This window comes from Taurulus bubalis, assembly GCF_910589615.1.
Source record: "Taurulus bubalis genome assembly, chromosome: 11".
NCBI classification, from domain to species: Eukaryota; Metazoa; Chordata; class Actinopteri; order Perciformes; family Cottidae; genus Taurulus; species Taurulus bubalis.
In genome coordinates, this window is record NC_136599.1 from 5,802,794 (window position 1) to 5,824,868 (window position 22,075).

Genomic DNA, 22,075 nt, shown 5'->3' on the forward strand with positions numbered 1-22,075 from the left:
GCTGCTGCTTCTTCTCTCCATAATGGCTACAAACGTGTTGAATGGTTCATCTGAAGCTCATATGAGGAAGATCAGAAAGCCACGTGTGTGGAGTATAAAACATCTGTTTTACTTCTCTTTAGCTTCACCGGAACTTTAGAATATGCACAAAAAGAGGACTTGTGGATCACTGGCCCTTTAAGAAAGGATCACTTCACGGACAGAGAGATCAATCACAGTGACCCAAAACCTTCACCGTGCATGCAGGTACTTTATACTGCTCTTAGAAGGAGTACTCTGTCCTTACTTATACTTCAGGTACATTTGGCTTCTTGAACTTAACATTTTTGAGGGCAGGGCTTCTACTTTGTGCACTGAGCTATTTCTACTTCCTCTCAAGTAAAGGATCTTCTCCCACCGTTGCACAGTTAAACCCTCTCAAATGAAAGATAATTACATTTCTGAGCCTCTCGCTTTATGAATTTTTATCTCGTGGAGTCTGCTGGCGAGATGAGATCATTTTGAGGGGGTTTCAAGTGGTTTTATTGGAGAGGATAAATAATGGGAATAAAACACAGTTTTAAAATTAGACGATACATATTGTTTTTTATTTCAAAAGAAAATTCAATTCAATTCAATTTCAATTCAATTCAGTTTATTTTATATAGCCCAACATAACAAATACAAGTTTGCCTCGGAGGGCTTTACAATCTGTACACATGACATCCCTGTCCCGGGACCTGAAAAGTGAAGTGAGTGGAGATATTGTCGACCTGAGCAGAGAATGAAGTCACTCTCTCTTTTGTGTGCGTCGCTTTGTTGAGTTCACCAAGCTTGTTAGACAGAGATGAGCGTATTGAGAGTATTCTTTTGTGCTTATTTGTGAAACAAGAACATGTGAATTAATTCATATTACCTTCATTTTTTTTTAAATGCAGCCTTTTTTTCACTAAAATGGAAAAATTGATTAAAGCTTTTATGGAGTCTAGCGTCTTGTTAGTGCTGACCCGTTCATTCAGCAGACATAAAGCTTTTACAAAATGCAGTTACCGGTGATGTCAGTGACACACACGTCATGGGACGCTCAGGGGTCAAGTGCACAAATGGGAGGAAAAACACAGCACTGAATCTCTCCCACTCTCGCATTATGTGACGATCTCACCTCGTCTAGGCTTCCCATCCTGTTTGTTTATGCGTTAGTTGCGTCTGTAGTCTGCCTCATCTGAGTGTGAGCGCTGCAGCCAGAATAAAAATCCAACCAGACGGAGATTTCATTCACGCTGACGCTCTGTGTGTTTAATGACAGAGAACCGGGCTTCATGTGAGTGGAGTTCAGGAGACCAGCTGTTCTTCTGTCATTGTAGTTTCTATCAGTGACAAGGAATAGTTTGACTTGTTTGTGTAATATGCTTTTTCTCTTTCTTGTCTTAGAAGGTCGACACTATATTCCTCCTACACGCAGAAGATACAGGCAGGAGACAATTAGCGTGGATTAGCATTAATACCTGAAATGGGGGGTGAAACAGATCAAGCTGGTAAAAATAAGTACGGATCAATATCAGTCGTCAACCACCCACATGTGAGAACTCAACGTGGGGGCAGAACCAATAACCACGTGACTGTGAACTGATTTAATCCATCTGGACTCATCCTGTCGACCATGGCTGTTGGGAGCCGGCTTCACTGTATCCGCTGGTCTTCCTGGAGGTGAGGACACAGATGTGTGGGTTCATGTGTGAGCGGCGCGTCACAGCACGGCTCAGCTGCCCGCGTGTGCATTGACGTGCTCTGGCGGGTCAATCGATGAGGAGGGGATGCGGGCCGCTGTCGGTTCATCGACCCGCTGCGCTAAAGGAGAACACGTGTAGGGTCAACTCATCCGCCATGTGCCCATTATTTATTTTCTACATTCAGGTTCCTCCTGTTTTTTTTTTTTACAGCAGCTATTGCTATCATTAAGATTTCAAACACAGCTTGAAATGTCAATAAGTTTTACTCTTCACTTATACTCAAAGTATTGGAGGTTTTAGCCCTTAAACTATAAACTATGTCACAATTTGTTGGTGTTATCTGTTGAATTTTATCTTGTCGTGCTGTGCATTTGATTCTGTCTTGTTTATTGTTTCCAATGCTGAGAATTGAAAGATATTTTGCAAGTTAGGTAACATCTGCAACAATGACATGCTGTTTTAAAGACTTAATAATTTAACCAAAGTGCTTATTTTTCAAACATACAAGTCTATTTCCTGTGGATGTGGATGCTGTTTCTTGGCAACGGAGAGCCAATAAACCTTTGATTATTATAATTAAAGTATTTTTCTTGTGCAGCAACAACCAAGGGTCAGTGACAAATAAAAGGAAAATATTTGCTGTAGAAACTGGACCATTTTTATTTATTCTTTTACAATTTTGCACATCTTCCGTAATGGCATCTCCATAAATTCATTGTATAGACCTTTTCTGAGATTAAAGTGAAAAAAAGAGAAACAAAACATTCTATTCTCTGAGTTTATAGTGGCAAATTTACTAGAAAATATACACATTTGTGAGATTATAAAGTCATAAATCTACGAAAAAAAAATCCCAAATCTGCTAGATTAAAAAAATTATACATAGAAAAAAACGCGGTAGTGGAAAATAGCTGGGATGGTTTGTTAAATGTTTACTTTGCAAGATCAACCTCATCAATCGTGATATATGTATTAAAACATCTATGGTACGTCATAAAATATCCCATAAAAATGTCTTAGAAAGCTCATAAAAACGTCACATTGTAGTAGGTCATAAAACTTCTTCTTTTTGACAGGTCTTGGGAAATGTCCTTGTGTCATAACAATGCTATTTTCTGTATGCAAAATAACATTCATAATATAATGTCATAGAAAAGGTCATAGAAAATATCATAGTATTGTATGTCACAAAAAAGTCATAAAGAATGCTAAAAAAAATCATAAATATGTCAAAGTATAATATCAGATGATATATAATATGTAGGCTGGTACACGATCACATAATGAAGGCCAGGACACGATCACATGATGAATGCCGGGACACGATCACATGATGAATGCCAGGACACGATCGCATGATGAAGGCCGGGACACGATCGCATGATGAAGGCCGGGACACGATCACATGATGAAGGCCAGGACACGATCACATGATGAATGCCGGGACACGATCACATAATGAAGGCCGGGACACGATCACATGATGAATGCCGGGACACGATCACATAATGAAGGCCGGGACACGATCACATAATGAAGGCCGGGACACGATCACATGATGAATGCCGGGACACGATCACATAATGAAGGCCGGGACACGATCACATAATGAAGGCCGGGACACGATCACATGATGAATGCCGGGACACGATCACATGATGAAGGCCGGGACACGATCACATAATGAAGGCCGGGACACGATCACATGATGAATGCCGGGACACGATCACATGATGAAGGCCGGGACACGATCACATAATGAAGGCCGGGACACGATCACATGATGAATGCCGGGACACGATCACATAATGAAGGCCGGGACACGATCACATAATGAAGGCCGGGACACGATCACATGATGAATGCCGGGACACGATCACATGATGAAGGCCGGGACACGATCACATGATGAAGGCCAGGACACGATCACATGATGAAGGGCGGGACACGATCGCATGATGAAGGCCGGGACACGATCGCATGATGAAGGCCGGGACACGATCGCATGATGAATGCCGGGACACGATCACATGATGAAGGCCGGGACACGCTCACATGATGAAGGCTGGGAAAAGATCACATGATGAAGGGCGGGACACGATTGCATGATGAAGGCCGGGACACGATCGCATGATGAAGGCCGGGACACGCTCACATGATGAAGGCTGGGAAAAGATCACATGATGAAGACCGGGACACGATCACATGATGAAGGCCGGGACACGATCACATGATGAAGGCTGGGAAAAGATCACATGATGAAGGGCGGGACACGATCGCATGATGAAGTCCGGGACACGATCGCATGATGAAGGCCGGGACACGATCGCATGATGAAGGCCGGGACACGATCGCATGATGAAGGCCGGGACACGATCACATGATGAAGGCCGGGACACGCTCACATGATGAAGGCTGGGAAAAGATCACATGATGAAGGGCGGGACACGATCGCATGATGAAGGCCGGGACACGCTCACATGATGAAGGCTGGGAAAAGATCACATGATGAAGGCCGGGACACGATCGCATGATGAAGGCCGGGACACGCTCACATGATGAAGGCTGGGAAAAGATCACATGATGAAGGCCGGGACACGCTCACATGATGAAGGCCGGGACACGATCACATGATGAAGGCCGGGACACGCTCACATGATGAAGGCTGGGAAAAGATCCCATGATGAAGGGCGGGACACGATCGCATGATGAAGGCCGGGACACGCTCACATGATGAAGGCTGGGAAAAGATCACATGATGAAGACCGGGACACGATCACATGATGAAGGCCGGGACACGCTCACATGATGAAGGCTGGGAAAAGATCACATGATGAAGGGCGGGACACGATCACATGATGAAGGCCGGGACACGATCACATGATGAAGGCCAGGACACGATCACATGATGAAGGGCGGGACACGATCGCATGATGAAGGCCGGGACACGATCGCATGATGAAGGCCGGGACACGATCGCATGATGAAGGCCGGGACACGATCGCATGATGAAGGCCGGGACACGATCGCATGATGAAGTCCGGGACACGATCGCATGATGAAGGCCGGGACACGATCGCATGATGAAGGCCGGGACACGATCGCATGATGAAGGCCGGGACACGATCGCATGATGAAGGCCGGGACACGCTCACATGATGAAGGCTGGGAAAAGATCACATGATGAAGGCCGGGACACGATCACATGATGAAGGCCGGGACACGCTCACATGATGAAGGCCGGGACACGATCACATGATGAAGGCTGGGAAAAGATCCCATGATGAAGGCTGGGACACGATCACATGATGAAGGCCGGGACACGATCACATGATGAAGGCCGGGGTATGACACATGCACTGTGTCAGAAAAAACTTTTTTGTTGAATCATTTGTTTATTAAAGAGCTTTTCAATAACTACAGAATTATTATTCTCATCCAGGACACCTCTGGAGATGGCGGCTGTAGCTCATGGGGCGAGTGGTCGTCCTGAAACCACAAGGTCGTCGGTTCGATCCCGCTCTCCCCATAGTTGGCATGCTGAAGTGTCCTTGAGCAAGACTCTGCTCCCCGGGCGCTTCACGAGGCGGCCCACTGCTCTTTAAATATTAAGGATGGGTTAAAATGCAGAGAATACATTTCCCCTCATGGGACTAATAAGGGATTTAAAACAAAAAACTAATCATTCACCCGCATGTTCTATGATTACGCTCAAGATACTAAGCCTTTCACCAAGTACAGACCAGCTTTTACTCCACATGTGTTGTTTCCCAATGATATCCAGGGTTCATACACATTCTGACCAATGGATTTCCATGACTTTAAACCAAATTTCCATGACCAAACATTTTGTGAAATCTGGGTGTAAACATGAAAAAGTGAGTAAATGTAGTATTTAAACTAACAATGAGAACACAAAGCATACAGTAAACCTTAAATGACTCAAATGAATGAGACAAAGTTTGATTAACAGAATAAACATTTATATAGATGCCTGTATGTATGCCTCCTTATATTTTGAGCGTCTTACTTTTAAAAGCATATTAATTATTTCAAACTCAGCATAAATGAACATCATGAACACATGAATATAACACATTTACATGACTTTTCCAAAACTTTTGGGGGTTAATTTTTTTCAAGGATTATCCCAGGGTTGGAAATAACCATTTCAAAATGACTTTTCCAGGTTTTCCATGACCGTAAGAACCCTGGATATCACACGATATGGCGGTTAAGGACGTCCATGGAAGAGAATTCTTTCTTTGTGGATCATTTATTTTCATAGGTTGGATGTGTTTAAGTCTGATGTTCATTGTTGTTGTTGAATGTGTAGCGCTTGTACTGGTCTGTGTGTCACCACCTTGTGTGAGATTAGGAAGTTAGGTCTGCGTGGTAATGCTGGCTAGGTTTAAGCTTTATATTTGTTGAATGCTTGATGGACTTCCTTTGAGTTTTCCTCACAACCTCTTGCAGTTTCTTATGTTAATTTGGATTTTATTCACTTTTGTCATTTGTTGCAAATTCAATAAAGGAATGCTTATTTTTTTACAACTTTTTGTGTTTTTGTCTTGTTACTGGATAGCCATAAAAAGGCATATATGGCATAAAAGGTCATAGTATGGCAAAAAAAACGTCATTGTATAAAAGGTCATAAAAAGTCATAATATGGTATGTCATAAAGAAGGTCATGCTATAATATTTCACGAAAAGTAGTTGATGTGTACACATGTGTGTGTGATGAGGAAATGTTGAAATGTTGCTAAATATGAAATTCAATCATCCGCATATTACGTAACAGAATCAAATCATTCATAATGTTGCTCTGTACACTACACAGGACCTCCATCTTTATTATACTATATATATATATATATATATATATATATACTGCAGGGTCAGGGTAATATTCAAAAGACGCAGAGCTGTCACACTGAACACGATTGAAGCAATATTGTATATATTTGTTCTCGTTATAATGTATCATGACTTATTAATAAGGTCTGTACTAAAACCTTTCAGCCCAAACTGTCAGGGACACTCTGTCAGTTAATTTAACAATCTTTGTAACAATCAAAAATAACCACTTTTAAAAAATAACACTCGGGGTGTGAGGAAATGCATCGCTTGCAGAAACCGGTGCGTGACACAGAAAAGACAGGAGGCACCGGTTCTTATAAGGAGGGGACATTTTTATTTATAACACATGGTGCTGACAGGGAGTCCAGGCTCAGCGTCTATATTACAAGGTCGATCTGCAAGGCTGCGCATTTACTGTACGGTATTTGGAAACCAAGATTGTGGCACTATAAACACACGCTTGAAACAACAGACTCTTTCCCTTTTTTTTTTTTTTTTTTCATCTTTCTCTTAATTTTTTTACAAAATGGTACAAACAACAATACAAAATATTTGTGCTGTTGACAATTTACAAAAAAAGTATTTTTGACTCGATAACTGTGCAATCATTTTTTCAGCTTTTTTTTTCTTTCTTCTTCTTCTTCGTCTTCTTCTTCTTCTTCTTCCTCTCTCCTCCATTTTGAAACTACGTGAGTATGGTACACCAGAAACCTCGGTCATGCGGGCTGCGACACATTTTTAAAATGTTTGTATGGTTACTGTAATAGAACTCATCTGTCCATTATAAAAAGACACATGCAAAAAAAGCTCCAATTGTACAGGTACATGTTTGCCTAACGTCGTCTGCTTAGCTTCAAGCAAATACTAAATTATGTACACTTGGACTTTGAGCAGTGTCGGGAGAACTCGTGCGAAACTGCCGTCTATCTGCATTTGTAAGTTCTGGCCGTAACGAGCAAAAGTCTGCAGCCTCCTGCCGTGTGTGTGTGTGTGTGTGTGTGTGTGTGTCCGTGGTCAGGCAGTGTCCCGAGTGAGACCGAGTGTCCTTTAAAGTACCAGCAGTCAGAGAGGCGGGGCGGGCCAAGAAGACAGTGGTGGATCACAAGCAGTGCAATAGTTCTTCCTTCATTCCACTAATTCTCCTCTCATTTGAGAACGAGAACAGTCAAAGAGACAAGTGGACCAAGTATGTCACGAGTAAAGATCAATCATCCTTTAGTCGTCTCCTCCTCGCAAATTGCATTTCAACGGGGAGTCGAGTGTGACCGACTCCGCTGATGATCTGCCGTCACGTGTCACTGCGAGTCATTGATAACATTCAGTATCATAATGGCAATCGTGTCACGTATGTATGTATGACACAGTTATAATTGTCAGTTACCTTGTGTAAAGAGTGTGTGTGTATATGTGTGTGTGTGTGTGGGGGCCTTTAGCTATGTTAGGCCCTGAACCAGGTCTGAACATCCTGATCAAAAAAAAAGCATGAGAAAATCATTAAGCGAGTCTTTATGAACGCCGGATGGCTTTCAGGTTCGCCGGCTCTGCAGCCGAAGTAGAAGGATGCTGAGACGGCTCGTATAATATAGAACACTCACGTATGTACAGTAAGGCCTAGAGGAGTGAGTGTGTGCTAGTATAGACTGTACAAGTTGGTTTGAAGTGGAACCTTCTCGCCACACGAATGAAGCCAAGCTTGAACAGCGGCGTATGGCTGTAAGCTCTCAGAGCATCACACGGATTCTCTTCAAAAATGCACATGGCTTTTTGTGGTGAAATATATACCTTTTTGCCAAGTATTCACGGGGGGGGGGGCGGGGTGAAAGAAAAAGCAGAGAGACGACACAGAAACGGATAACTCGCGTTAACCGAATGTATAAAAAAAGTTCCGTATATACAACATACGTCAGAAATAAATCACAAATAGCAGACAGTAACAGCTGTGTTTATTTTGCGAGGATGTTCTGTACTCTGCGGAGCAATCGGATAGATAAGAGCTTATCCGGCAGCGAGCGGGAGAGAAGCTCCTCCGATCCTCGTGTCTGCTATGTTTCCGCTCTGAGCTGACGGCTATCCTGAACATCGCAGCTGTCAGTTTCTGCACCATAAGCTGCAATTTGCCACCATTTATGTATTCATCTCAATCAGGAGATTCCTACCCTGTTATAACCTTATTAATTAAACTATGACCTTCCAACCCCATCCGTATTTCATGATTATGGCATCGTGACATAGTTTCCATTTATATCTTGTCACTAGTCAGTTCCTTTCAATCCACTCTGAAAGAATACTTACAATATGTATTCCCATTTATGAAAACTAAAGATTGTTTTTTACGGCTAGATCTTCAGGTGAGTGACAGTTGAAGAGCAAAGAATTCAGCAGATTCATAATTAATAGAAGATCTGCTCGATCCACGTCAGGCTGAAACTGGCTACAACGGAGGAGATAAGGAATGATTAAACCTCTCCCTGGTCTGTCTTTGAAATGTTTTGCGCATTTAAATAATTGAACACAAAGACTAAAGCTCTTTTTTTCTTCTTCTTCATCTTCTCCTCCAGTTCCCTATATGTCGTCCTTCTGCGATGTGATGACAAAACCCCGCGTTGTAGCGCTGCGTTTTCACGAAGACGCGACATCGTCGCTCAGAAACGTCCGTCTTTAACTGGAGCTTTTGATAAAAATGCAGAACTTCATAACGAGACTTTTCCCTTTCCTCTGTTTTCTTCTCAAAACCTCTTGAACTTGCCGCCAAAAAAAAAATGTCAGGAGAACATTTCAGATGAATGAAACGCCGCCTGAAGAGAGACAGATTGTTAAGGCGCTAAAAAAGCCTGGCTGAGGCTCAATTTCACCCAGTTTCTGTGACAGGGACCAGCACCAAAGTTGCTATATTAAAAGTTGACTGAGAAACAACAGTGAATCAAGAAAAGAATACAAAAAGAATTTTAAAAAAAGAGAGAGAGAAAGAGAAAGCTCACAACTCTGCATGTTTACCGCTATTTGAAGTCATCTAGTATTTTCTTTTCCCTCATGTTTGTACAGTTTATATAGTTTTCTCGGACACATTAATCACACAATAACTGGTGCCATGTTAATGACCTTTTGGGGGTGAAAAGGGAGAAACATGCAAACTTCAAATGGTCTGAAAGGCAACGTCTCCTTCGTTAAATAACCCTCGTACGTATACGTCATACACAATAACATTAGAGAGGTAACGCGCGCAACTTGTCAATCTTCAAAAGCCGTGTCAAGTTTTGTGCAAATACTGAGAGCTCAAAACAAACACAGCTGCTATGGAAGCCACGATAAACAAAGACACGCGATGCATTTCTTCTATACGACAGTCCCATTATGTATTTTTGTGATCTCAGTAATCCCATTCAAGTTGGCTGTGATCGAGGAGCACAGACATGCCTGACTTGAAAAATGAATGATGTGTCCGTAACTCACAGACGCACTGCGGGCCTATGTACAGCACGACGACGCCCCTCTGAAACGGGCACCGGCCCTGCAGGGACCATCGAAATGACGAGGGAAGGGGTCTGAGTTAAAGGGTCAGGGGTCATATGGAGGCATGTGAGCCCAGAGAAATGGCAACCAATCCTGAGTTAGCGGGAGTCTGCTATAATACGCACCACTGAAGGCACTTTTTAGACAACAGTGCTTCTGTTCTAAGTAATTCAAGTTCAAGAAAGAATAAACCAGGGCCCTCCGTGCAGGAAGGGCTTTCATATCTGTGTTCTTCTTTCCGTCTCCCCTTTGTTCCCCCTCAGACAAAGCGAGCGGCTCAACCTAAAGCTTCTGCAGAGCGGCAGGCGAGGGAAAAGTGAAAACCCTCGGGGGAGGGGGGGGACGGGGGAACGGCTGGACTGGTGACGAAAAAAATAAAATAAAGCCACACGAACTGAAAAGGAAAAACAAAAAACTGCGACTAAGAAGGAAAAAACCTACATCTAGCACAAAACGTTAAAATGAAGAAGGAAAAAAAAACAAAAAAAAACAGCACAAGCACTTGAAAATACAAACTATGAGAAGCCTGCAGTTTCACATCTTCCGTTTCAGTCCCAGAGCAGGAGACGGTCCCGAAACGGACTCACGACACCGGCCCTCTGTGGTGGGTAACTTGATTGGTTGGTTGGTCAGTCAGGTGGTCAGTGTGGACAAGTCCTCGTTGACTTGTGTTCAATAAGGGTGTACGAGCCCCACTGTTACAGGGACAGGGCATGGCAGGCCAGCTGACGGGACGAGGGCGTGTGTGTGTGTGTGTGTGTGTGTGTGCGTGTTTCTGTGTGTGTGTATGTGTGTGTGGCTGGTCAGATCTAATCATCCCCTCCTCCGTACATGTCGGCCAGCTTCTTGAAGCGGGGGCCCCAGTCGTTGAGGTAGTCATAGTCCTGGTCCCCCGAGCTGGACGAGTTGAGGGAGCTGACGGAGCCGGCGGTGGAGCCGCTGCCCTCGTAGTCAAACACCAGCAGGGAGTCGTAGGGGGGCGCCGTGGGGTCGTTGTCCGCCGCTCGCAGACCCTAAACGGGACAAGGAGGAGGAAAGGCAGCGGTCAGCACTCACACGCCTGCAGGTTGGTGGAAAAGAGACCCAACGTTTCCCATGATGCAACGGAAAGCATCTATTCCTTCCAACTTTATAACTTTATTCCTATACGTTCGTCATATTACATATATTTTACATACATACATGAAAGGACACTTTGACTGCGAACTATTCTACCGTCCTTTCCTGTTAATGCCCAATGTCTTTCTTTTTGTTATGAATGTCTACGAGTCCAAGCTGGAGAAAAACCCTGATGACATCACTGTGACATCATCATCAGTGTCATTTCCTTCAGAGCCAGAGGCACTGGTGGGTAGTTTACTCTAGAACAATGCATACTATTTTATAAGCTGATATTTGTATCTAACGTTTGATTATTCTACTTCTAGTGTAAAAAGTACAATACTAGTTGATAGTAGAGGTATGAAGTATATGGTAATATAATGGCATATAATGGCATATAATGGTGATGCCCAAGTAGCTCAGAATTGTGCTTTCTGCCACTAGTTCAGCCCTTTGTTCAGTCTCATGTCGGTTTGAAAAACAAATACCGTTAAATTATGACACATAAAAAACCTATTGGGAAAACATAATATGGTTGTATTGTCCTCATACTCTGGGACAAAAGCACAACTGCATTTCGTTTCATAAAGTTGAATCCAATAACAGCGGATCCTGCAATGTTTTGTCACCATACTTGAGTTCTAAAAATGAATTATTCAAAAGCTTCTTTAAGTGAATGTTGAATAAATGGTTCAAACACTACAGGCCTCATAAGGCCATGTTCCTATGGTAAAGCTCCATCATCTAATCAGGTCAGGATCCCTTTTGCAAGAGAGTACAGACACAGAGACACAAACCAAACACACACAGGTCAACACAAACAGCATCAGAAACAATGGCACACGCCTCCAAAATGTATTATGTAGTACATGTAGAGTTTACACACATATTTGTGTATTAAAACATAACGGGACGGGTTGGCCACGTCTGAATTTGATTCAGCAATGTGTGATGAAACCCTATTCTTTAATATCTTGTTACTGCTTCATTAAAGGCAGGGTAAATACGTACGCAAGATTCTTTTTAAATCATCCAACCGAAAAAATATTTTACACGAAAAGTAGCGAGCAGCAATGTCTCCAAAAGCGGATTAATCTAGCAAGAAAGTCAGCAAGTCTGTACTTCAGGCCTCTCTCGGAAGCCACGCCCCCAAAATGATCATTATGGATGTAAGCACAACTCACAGCTGTTATGCTAGTAGCTTGTGGAAGATTCCAGTGACAAGCAATAAGTGCACATGCAGAATACACGCAAATGAAATGATTGGACGGGCTTAATACGATCCTTTTTTTCATGGTAAGAGCATTAGATTCATTGAATTTCTACAAAACCATCAAAAAGAGACCTGTATCTTTTCCCGCCGGGGTGCAAACCCCACACTTGTTTCCTAGAATGACAAATGAGGGCCAATAACCGGAAGGTTCTGCGGGTGAAGAGAGTGGACTTCATCCCCTTTATCAAAATACAGGAGAGATGCTACGGACAGAAAGCTGAGAAGCCTCAACCCCCAGGGGTGCAGTGCGAGGCAGGAGTGTTTGCTGTGTTTGTGTTTTACCAGACTGCTGGAGCGAGATCAGGTGAGTACATGTGTGAGCGGGGAGAGAGAAAGATGGAGAGAGAGAGAGAGAGAGAGAGAAAGAGAGAGAGAGAGTCAAGGCTGGATGGATCAAAGCTGAACAGCTGCCAACACCTCTCGAGTGTGAACGTGTTGTCACGAGTCTGTCAATCAGCATTTTCTCGCATCAGTGTGCCAACGCTGGAGTTGTGTGTGTGTGTGTGTGTGTGTGTGTGAATAAAGCTGCCGCCATGAGAGCAGCTGTACTGTAAAACAAAAGTCTCTGCTGCCCCCATCACCATACTGGAGTGTACATATTGAACAGCATCCAGAAATGAGTAATCACATTACACGTCAGATCGATGGGAAGTGGGAGCGAGAGGAAAACAAAAAGGTCCGAGACGTCCGCTGTGTGTGAACTCACCTCGTGGATGAAGTCCCCGATGTCTCCGGGGTGCGGCACGACCGGCCTGATCGGGTACTGGGACTCCGGGATGATGGGACGTTCGTCCACCCGGCGGACGCCAGGCGGCTTGCTGATGATGTGCTCCAAGGAGTCCGGCTGCTGCAGCTGGCTCAGGTCGTAGTCCTACACGCCCACGCAGGCAAGCAGATGGAAGTTGGCGCGAAAGGTCAACATAGATGTGTGTGTGCGTGTGTGTGTGTGGGTGTGCATGTCTCTCAGGATCTCACCTGGTCTTCCTCTCCTCCTCCCTCTTCATCGTATTTGAGGATGTTGTCTCTGACGTCGTCTTCCGGGTCAATAAGCAGCTGCTTGGTGTGTCGCTCCTTCTCTCTGCGCTTGATCCACACCACGAACAGCAGCACCATGCCTGCACACACACACAAACACACACACACACACACATGAACACTGCAAAAAATCTGAACACGTAACCCTTGCAGTTTACATCCATTCTGTACAAAATGTCATCAGCCAAAGACATAGAGGGAAACCATAGACAGTATGTCTGTGGGGAAAACAGTTTGCTCACTTTTATTGTATTGGACGTTGTGTTTGGCTAACGGCTAACGGGACTACACACACACACACACACACACACACACACACACACACACACACACACACACACAGCTGACTGCATTGCCGCCGCTCTTTGGCCAGAGACACAGTTGTTCCGTGCCTTTTTATTGGACTTCATACCTCATGTTTACGGGCTTATTGTAAAAAGAAATGTTCTCGGAAGTCTCAATAAACGCTTCAAGTCAGAGTGAGACGCAGTGGAGGCGGTGCAGACATCTGCAGAGTAAAACGAGAGCGCATCTGTTGTGTGAGACGATTTCAGGAAACATATTGATTAAGAAAATATATATATATATATATATATATATATATATATATATATATATATATATATATATGTATTTTTGCAGATCAAAAGATAATTATTTCAGTTGAATTCATATGTAACGGTTTTGATGCATATGTAAATGTTTATATTTATATTACTCTAAATCTCTAAGTAATCTGGCTGCCCTGGAGCTTTCAAATTTGCATTTTTTTTATAAATAAAATGCAATCTAACACGGTGCTCTGATTGGTGCAAACTCCCTGGAGTACTTGTTTGAGATAAGGTTGATATCTTTATGCTTGGATCCCCAGGAGAATTAAGTTGCAATTGTTATGACTATTATTAAGACAAATTGTAAATTTATAAAGTATTGTTCAACTTTGAATTCGTAAATTATAATAAAGGACTGTTTTATTCTTGAATTATAATATCAACTTTATCTCAAAATCCTATGACCTTTTCCAGTCACAATATTGAAAAGCATGTCTAACACACTACGTAACATCCAACATTTTTAAATATGCTGGGGAAACCCTACAGCGGTGCGTGAATTTGTCTTCACCACTTTGTCTATACATCTATATGTATGAGCAGCGCGGCCCACAGCGACGAGGGAAGCCAGCGGCATGAATCACCGGCAGACAGATAGCAGCAGATATTTACCCCACCAGAAAAAGAAGACAGAAACCTCCTTGTCAAGAGATGCTGGAGAAGATGCCAGCAGTTGAGGCATCAATCCATAATACAAAACTATTGTTCATGTTGCCGTACTGCAGCCTGGTGAATGTTTAATGATGGCGCCCTGAGCAGCAAATCACAGGCAGCTTTAACTTTTCTTTTGCTGTATGTATGTATGCATGTATGTATGCATGCATGCATGTATGTATGTATGTATATATGTATGTATGTATGTATGTATGTATGTATGTATATATGTATGTATGTATGCATGTATGTATGCATGCATGCATGTATGTATGTATGTATGTATATATGTATGTATGTATGTATGTATGTATATATGTATGTATGTATGTATGTATGTATGTATGTATGTATGTATGTGTGTATGCATGTATGTATGTATGTATGTATGTGGGTGTGTGAACGCCACGTGAGCCGCTCGTATACTCACTGAGGAGGATGATGATGCACATGAGGATGGAGATGATGGCTCCGGTTCCCAGGCCGGCGGCCGCCACGGCCCCGAGGGTGGTGCAGTCGCCGTGTTCGTCGCAGGGACACACCTTGATTTTGATGACCGACCTGTTGGACAACGGGGGGTTCCCCGAGTCCGACACGATTACGGGGACCTCGTACACGCCCGGCTCCAGGTATATCTGGTACCGCAGCCCGAGACGAGCGTAGTCACCTGTGCAGGCCGAGGAGGAAAGGGAGGAGTTATAAAATGCACCTTGTGACCACATTTATCAATATAATACTCCAGAATACGTTCTCAGAATAGCTACTTCTGAACAAATTCTTAGAAATTGCTTCCACATAGACATGATTGAAGTCAATATCATGGTATTAATTTGAATGTTTTTTTCTTCCCATTATCAATTTACACGATATCTACATTGCATTATTATGCGTTCATTATCTAAAAGCTTTTAGTCAGAAACACATTTTCTTGGTTTTAAATGACATTGTGCTTTAAAGTATTTTGTTAGAAAAAAAAGAACATGGTCAAATATGATCGTAACATCATACTAATCCACTAAAAGTTGATCATATTGAACAATTACACAGTACTACTTCCATTCCTAATTATTCAGTATAATGTACTTTATACTACATATGGGCAAGAAATATGTGAGCAGCTTTATAATGAAGCATCTGATGAGATTTTGGTCGGTTAGTAAATGAAATAACTGGTAAAGACGTGTATGCATATATAATATATATATATACAGTAGCACTCCATGCACTGCTCATTAATGAACGTTCACATGCTCTCTAGTGCTGTTGTTCTACGCTGACGCGTCCTCACCGCTGATCCGAGAAATCGTCCAGTTGCGGCGGATGCTGTTGGGAAAGTTGGGCAGCTCGAAGACGAAGGGTCCGGCGTTGGGGTCGGTGTCGGCGTCGCCGGCCGTGATGTTCACACCGTGGACGTTCTTGTTCACCCGCTCACAGATCTGAGACTCTCTGGGTATGAGCGCCGGCGGGTTGTCATTAATGTCTATCAGATAGATCTGCAGCGTGCCGGTTCCGCTGGCTTCGGGAAAGCCTGGGAGCAAAGAGAGAAAATAGCATCATGATGGGAGGAAAAAGATGACGAGGGAAGATGTGTACGCTGTGAAAGCGATGATCGAGAGGCGAGAGGGACGGGAGCTGAAGGCCCGACAGAGGGGGAGGCAAGTAATGAAACAGAACCCCCAAAAAAAGAAAGACAAAAAGGAAAGAGAATAGATGGAAGGAGCTCTATTCACACTGTTAGAGGTACGGATGCTGCAGAAGCAGAGGAGAATATCTGCCCTTGACAGGAATACTTTTGACAGTTGTGCTTCCCGGCTCCTCGTTTAGCCTCAGAGCCAAAATCAAACCCATCGGAGTCGATCCAGATGCAGGCCCGGCACGTCCGACCGCCTGGAGACGGCTGAGGAACAATAATGATGACTGTAACACAATCAAACAAGTCCTTGTCGGTGCGTATTTACACACAACTGGGAGAGCCGTCTACCATTCTGTAGATAAAGGCGAGTCCGCCTGCAATATTAACAATGCAATGTCTGAAAAGGTGAACAGGGCGTTCTCGCTGTGGTGCATGCATTCTCAAATACATCATCGCATAAACACACGTGCACAGTCTGTCTGCCTCCGTGCACGCGCGTTGAGCATATATATATATATATATATATCTCCGCTGCATGCTCGCCTCTGTAAATGCCTACATGTAAAATCCCCCCTGCTCACACACACGATCAATCACTCTGGATAATGATTTCTTCGGCGCGAAGGCGGTTACGACGTTGCAGACTTTAACAGCGAATTGCATAATGTATTTTGTATATTTAACAGAGACAATATACATTCATTACATCCAGGATTCTGTGATGGAGTGTCGGATTCAGCACATTTTTCCGTCCGCTCTCACCGCTCAGTAGTTTAAAGTTAGTGGACCCGCTGTTTTTAATTAATAGTTTAATTTGTAACTAAATGCGATTAAATTGCCCTATAAGTGAAACTGGCTCACAACACGCAGTTGCTTTAGCAGAGGCGAGGTTTATTATCTATATACGATACATACAGGCGCTGCTAATTAGGCAGCTAATAAACGCAACGATATTCTCTCAGATTAACGATCGACTTTGCACCGATGCCGCGCGAGCGCCGCCCGTTTTTGTACGTTTGTGCAAATTATTACGGCAACTGGAGAAATTTGATCCGACGCTACAGTTGGCAGGCATTGCAGGTGCTGCCTCACTACAATATCGTCAGCCCTGGACTGTAATAACATGCACTGATGCACACAGACACACACCTCATCTGCAGACACACTCCTGAAGCCCTTTGCATTGATTGAACAGAGCAACAGACCATCAGCTACAGCATTTATAGAGAATTGGGAGTAAAGAATAGACACTTAAAAGAATCAGAGCGAGATAGTAGATTGTGGAGGGGGCATGATTGTGTACGTGAAGTATGAAAATGTGGCACAGAGGAATCTGAAGTCAAAAAAAGAGGGCGCTTAGCCGTATAAAGCTCCGAGCTGTTTATTGAGTGTGTGTCAGGGGGTGACGACCCTTAGCTGCCTCCAATTACGAGTCATTTCCCCGCCATGCCCCACTGGCTGAGCCATTGGATGGAATCAAGCGACCCCAAGGCCCATCCCCGGGAGGAGATAAGGGCGATGTAATTTACAAAGATTTATGCAAAGCTGACAGATCTGCCAATTAAACATGGCAACAGAGCAAGACATTTGCCACCAGGAGAGTGAGACACAGTTAAAGACGGGGGCTGTAAGGGAGACAGTTGGATCTGACGGGTAATACTACGATTTGGTATAGCAGATGATGACTTAATAAAGTTCCACTGATTCAAGACCAATCGAGGGATCAGCGATGGATGTGGTTCACTAGTCTCACAATAAAGAGTGCAAAGAGTTTCAGAAAAACACAACACAACTGAAAAGAAGTCTGCAGATTTCTCTAAAGCCTTTGTGCAGAAGACCAGTCGGGTCAAGGTTTTACAGTCGAGATGAATCAAATAGTCACTTTAAAGATAATCCACTTCCTGCCCTTCATGGTTAGTTTTGTTTTGAACTAGACTATTCACACACAAAAAAGAAAAGACTAACAGCTGCCAAATGATGTGTAGCGGTAGCACCTTTCCACGAGAAAGCGGCACCTTTTCCACGGGTGCACAGTGTGTGTTGCAGTGTATTGTCAGCGGGGGGCAGTCAGCTCACACACAGGTCTGCAAAGTTAAACCCACGACCCGCACCGCGGCCCGGGATGTGACGTCACGGTCACGCGGCATTGAGATTGCGCAACAGCATTTGAAACGTTGAGCTAACGAGCAAAGGAGCAGGTTGCATGTTGGGATGATAAACTATATATATATATAGCCACGTCGTTCTACAGCATGCTGCTTTACCGCGGACATATATGCCTAATGCCGGGTTTATCTACGCATGTGCAGAGGAACATTTTATTTGATTGTCAGTATTTCAATATTATCCAACAATTTGATCACAAGTGGCGTTATGCACGGATGTTATATGAATATTTAAAGGAGAAACGCTGTATTTTTAAACCTGGACCTTTAGGGTTGCCGGAAGACAGCGGTGGGAACGCCAGTGCCAGTCGGGCGTATAGAAAGTGTAACCTAGTGTTATACATTTTCAATGTCACGGCTTTTTATTTAGAGGACAGTGGATGAGGTTTATTTGAGCCAGGGTATAGGGATGAGGAACTCCCGCAGGTTACGGCATTGCCCCTCAATACTGAACACATCTCAAATACTTTTGTCCTTATTAGTCACTTAGACACAACAACATATTTAATGTACAGTAAAATGAACCATAAACACACACACAAAAACATTTAATGTACAGTATTAAATGCAAATTTAACACATACATAATGAACCATACACACACACACACACACACACACACACACACAGACACACACACACACACATTCGGAGGCTTTCCCATCCTGCAGCTTTGTTAATCCCAGTCATGTATGGGGGACATGTGGAAGCAGCTTGCCACAGCTGATAGGAGAATTATGTGGGTTTTAACCAACTAAATAAATAATTATGTTTGTGTAAATTCCTCAAAAGGATTTGTATTAACTCCATTTTTTCCCCTTCTTTTTTTTTGGATGGGCCTCACATCTCTGAGCCGCGGTGAAAAGACTTGTAGCAAAGCGACCACATGTTCTTTGGAGAGCACATACAACCACAAACAAAACCATCGGTGATTGTGCGTCACGAGGGTCTCAGATCGTGTCGGGGGCCGACGTAGAAAACGTGGTCGCGATGCGAGTGTGCTCCTCGCCATGCTGTCACCACCTCTCCATGTCCCGTCCCACTATCATCACTATTTCGCAGCACCTCTTACCATAATCCCTCTCACGTTAAGACAGCTGGCACTCCAGCAACACCCACATCGTCAGACTGATGCGCACACAAAGATGCATTACACACACACACACTAACTTTTTGGACTTCCAACAGTTCCAAATATCCAACAAACATTGCAGTGACATGCAGCTCTAAACTGTGCACTTAACAGAGGTCAGATGACGGAAAAAGCTCCTTGTTATTCAAGGAAGTAGGAAAGGTTTATTCAAATGAAAATAAAGTCCAGGAAACGAAATGAGATGTTTGTGAAGTTCAAACAACGAGAGCGAGTCGACCTCTAATCCCGCTGCCTCTTCCTTGGTGTCTGATATTGTCAATCATCGGCAAAATGAAATAAAAGTACAGAAACACACACTTAGGCTCACATTAATGTGTTTGGGATGAGATCATTCTTCACACCTATAAATAGCCCAATGTTTCAAAGCCAGCTCAACCCAATGTAAACACACCAGTGCGCTGCACGTCACTGATAAGGCAATTTGGGGAGGAGGGGAAAAAATAAAAAACATACCCTTTCTACTTGAGCAAAAATAACTCACTTCCGCTTGAGAAGAAGGGAACTTATTTGTTTGCTCTGATTGAGTTTGTGCTCAGTCAAACTTGAGTTCCAACTTTTGAGGCAGAACAAATATATGTGCCACATTGTGAGCGAGGGAGAGAGAGAAGGCAGTCATGGACAGAAGATAAGGAGGATGAGAGGAGAGGATCACGAGTGTGACCAGGTTGTGTGAATCCAGGATTTTCTCTAACTCTCCCCCAGCTGCACTGCACTTGAATGCAGCAGAGCCTCCGTGTCCTTATATCCCTCCAAATCCACACAAATGTCTTCATTCTCATCGAACAGTGAGCGACATTTTGACTCTGACGTGTATTTTCCGACGCATTTTCCCAACAATGATTCAAATCTTGGCATTCAACAGGTGACCTAAAGTGACTGTCATGGCTTAAATGTGAAATATGTTGATAATACGATGCATCTTTTTTTGTAAAACAGTCAATCCACTTATATCTGTATTGTTACAACAATAGTAATGTAATTTATAACATTTTTAAATATCTTTTGGGCTGTAAAATCTGTGCAATGAATGCCAAACCTTGTGGAATGAGGACAACAAAGAGTGGGAAGCAGCAACATTGATCACTCCAATAACAAACGCTTACCATTGTCTGTGGCCAGGAACGTGGCCTCATATATATTGTTCTTGACGTAGACAGACTCCCGATCGAGCATCGCCGTGGTTACGATCTGTCCGTTGGTTCTGTTGATGGACAACCACTTTGCCGGGTCGTTCAGCTTTGAATACCTAAAGACACACAAGGACAAATTGATAGAGGAGTCGGCGCCGGGCGCTTCCGTGTTTGCGAGCAATTGAAGATTTTCTCCTTATGCGTCCGTGCATGCAAAGATTGGCTGCACACACACACACACACACATACACACACACACACACACACATCCTGACCTTCACACAGTTTAATTCTTCATTGACTTCTCCTCCAGAGCCTGCAGCTTACAGTCAATTTCACCTCATTTTTCACTCCTGCGTACCAGGCATTGAAGTCAATTACCTCCATAGTTAAGCACGGCTGCAGCTGCCTCGGTGTGTGTTGCATGTGCACGTTCCAGGAAGTGTTTGCTTCATGTTGGAGAGGGCGAAGCGGCCCGGCAGGGTTATTTACACGCCTATTTTAGTGCTTGTATGTTTGCAAATGTCACAGTGTCTGCATGGGGAAGCCGTGCGTAGGGCGGAGGCGGGATGATGATAGGATCTTGGTACCGATCGTCAAACAGGAAACTGGGTGTGGTAGCAGGTGGAAACATCCCCCGGGATAAAGGGCAAGGAAGGAACAGGGGATCATCTCCGGGATTGAATTCCAATCTCGCTCTGATCTAACTCTTCTTGTTTCTCGCCGCTTTCGGGCTCGGTCCGCACTTTCAAGTCTATCAGATCTCGTGGCCTATGCCGCCTATTCATACATTTTCTTATCCCCCTCCCGCCTTCATCTTCCCATCCTCGTCTCATTCCCTTTGTGATGCAGAATTCATCGAGTGGCACCTTTCTCCCCCGTGAAAACACCATCTGTGGACATGTGACGCCGTGGCCCTGCACAACGAGGTTTCTCCATCAATCCGATTGCATTCACTGAATGTCATCCTGGGCAATAAAGCCATGTTATGTGGCAAACACGGCTTTTAAATCCATCGGAATTGAAATGGACTTGACCTTAACCTTGCTTTTTATATGTATTAAATTGCAGTGTACTTACCGCCAGTTTATTTATGTTTGATTAAATACTGCATGTACATTTACTCGCATTGGAGTAGAGTGGAAGCCTGGAAGGTGGCGGTAAGGAGGGTGCGGGGGAAGGGAGCGTAATCTCTCTCCTGCAGTGAGGGAGGTGGGATTTTCCCAGCAGGCAGTAGGCAT

General features: G+C 43.7%; 1 protein-coding gene across 1 annotated transcript in view; it reads right to left on the minus strand.

Annotated features, from left to right (window-relative positions):
- Positions 1-10,888: 10,888 nt before the first annotated feature.
- Positions 10,889-22,075, minus strand: part of LOC306743584 (cadherin-4-like) — a gene marked incomplete at both ends in the record, with an annotated part of 221,234 nt that continues 210,047 nt past the window's right edge. Inside the window, 6 exons of the mRNA XM_079226112.1 lie at positions 10,889-11,092; positions 13,160-13,324; positions 13,429-13,568; positions 15,184-15,420; positions 16,042-16,281; positions 20,808-20,950. Of these exons, the coding sequence (XP_079082238.1) occupies positions 10,889-11,092; positions 13,160-13,324; positions 13,429-13,568; positions 15,184-15,420; positions 16,042-16,281; positions 20,808-20,950 (1,129 nt within the window). The remainder of the gene's footprint in view (positions 11,093-13,159; positions 13,325-13,428; positions 13,569-15,183; positions 15,421-16,041; positions 16,282-20,807; positions 20,951-22,075) is intronic.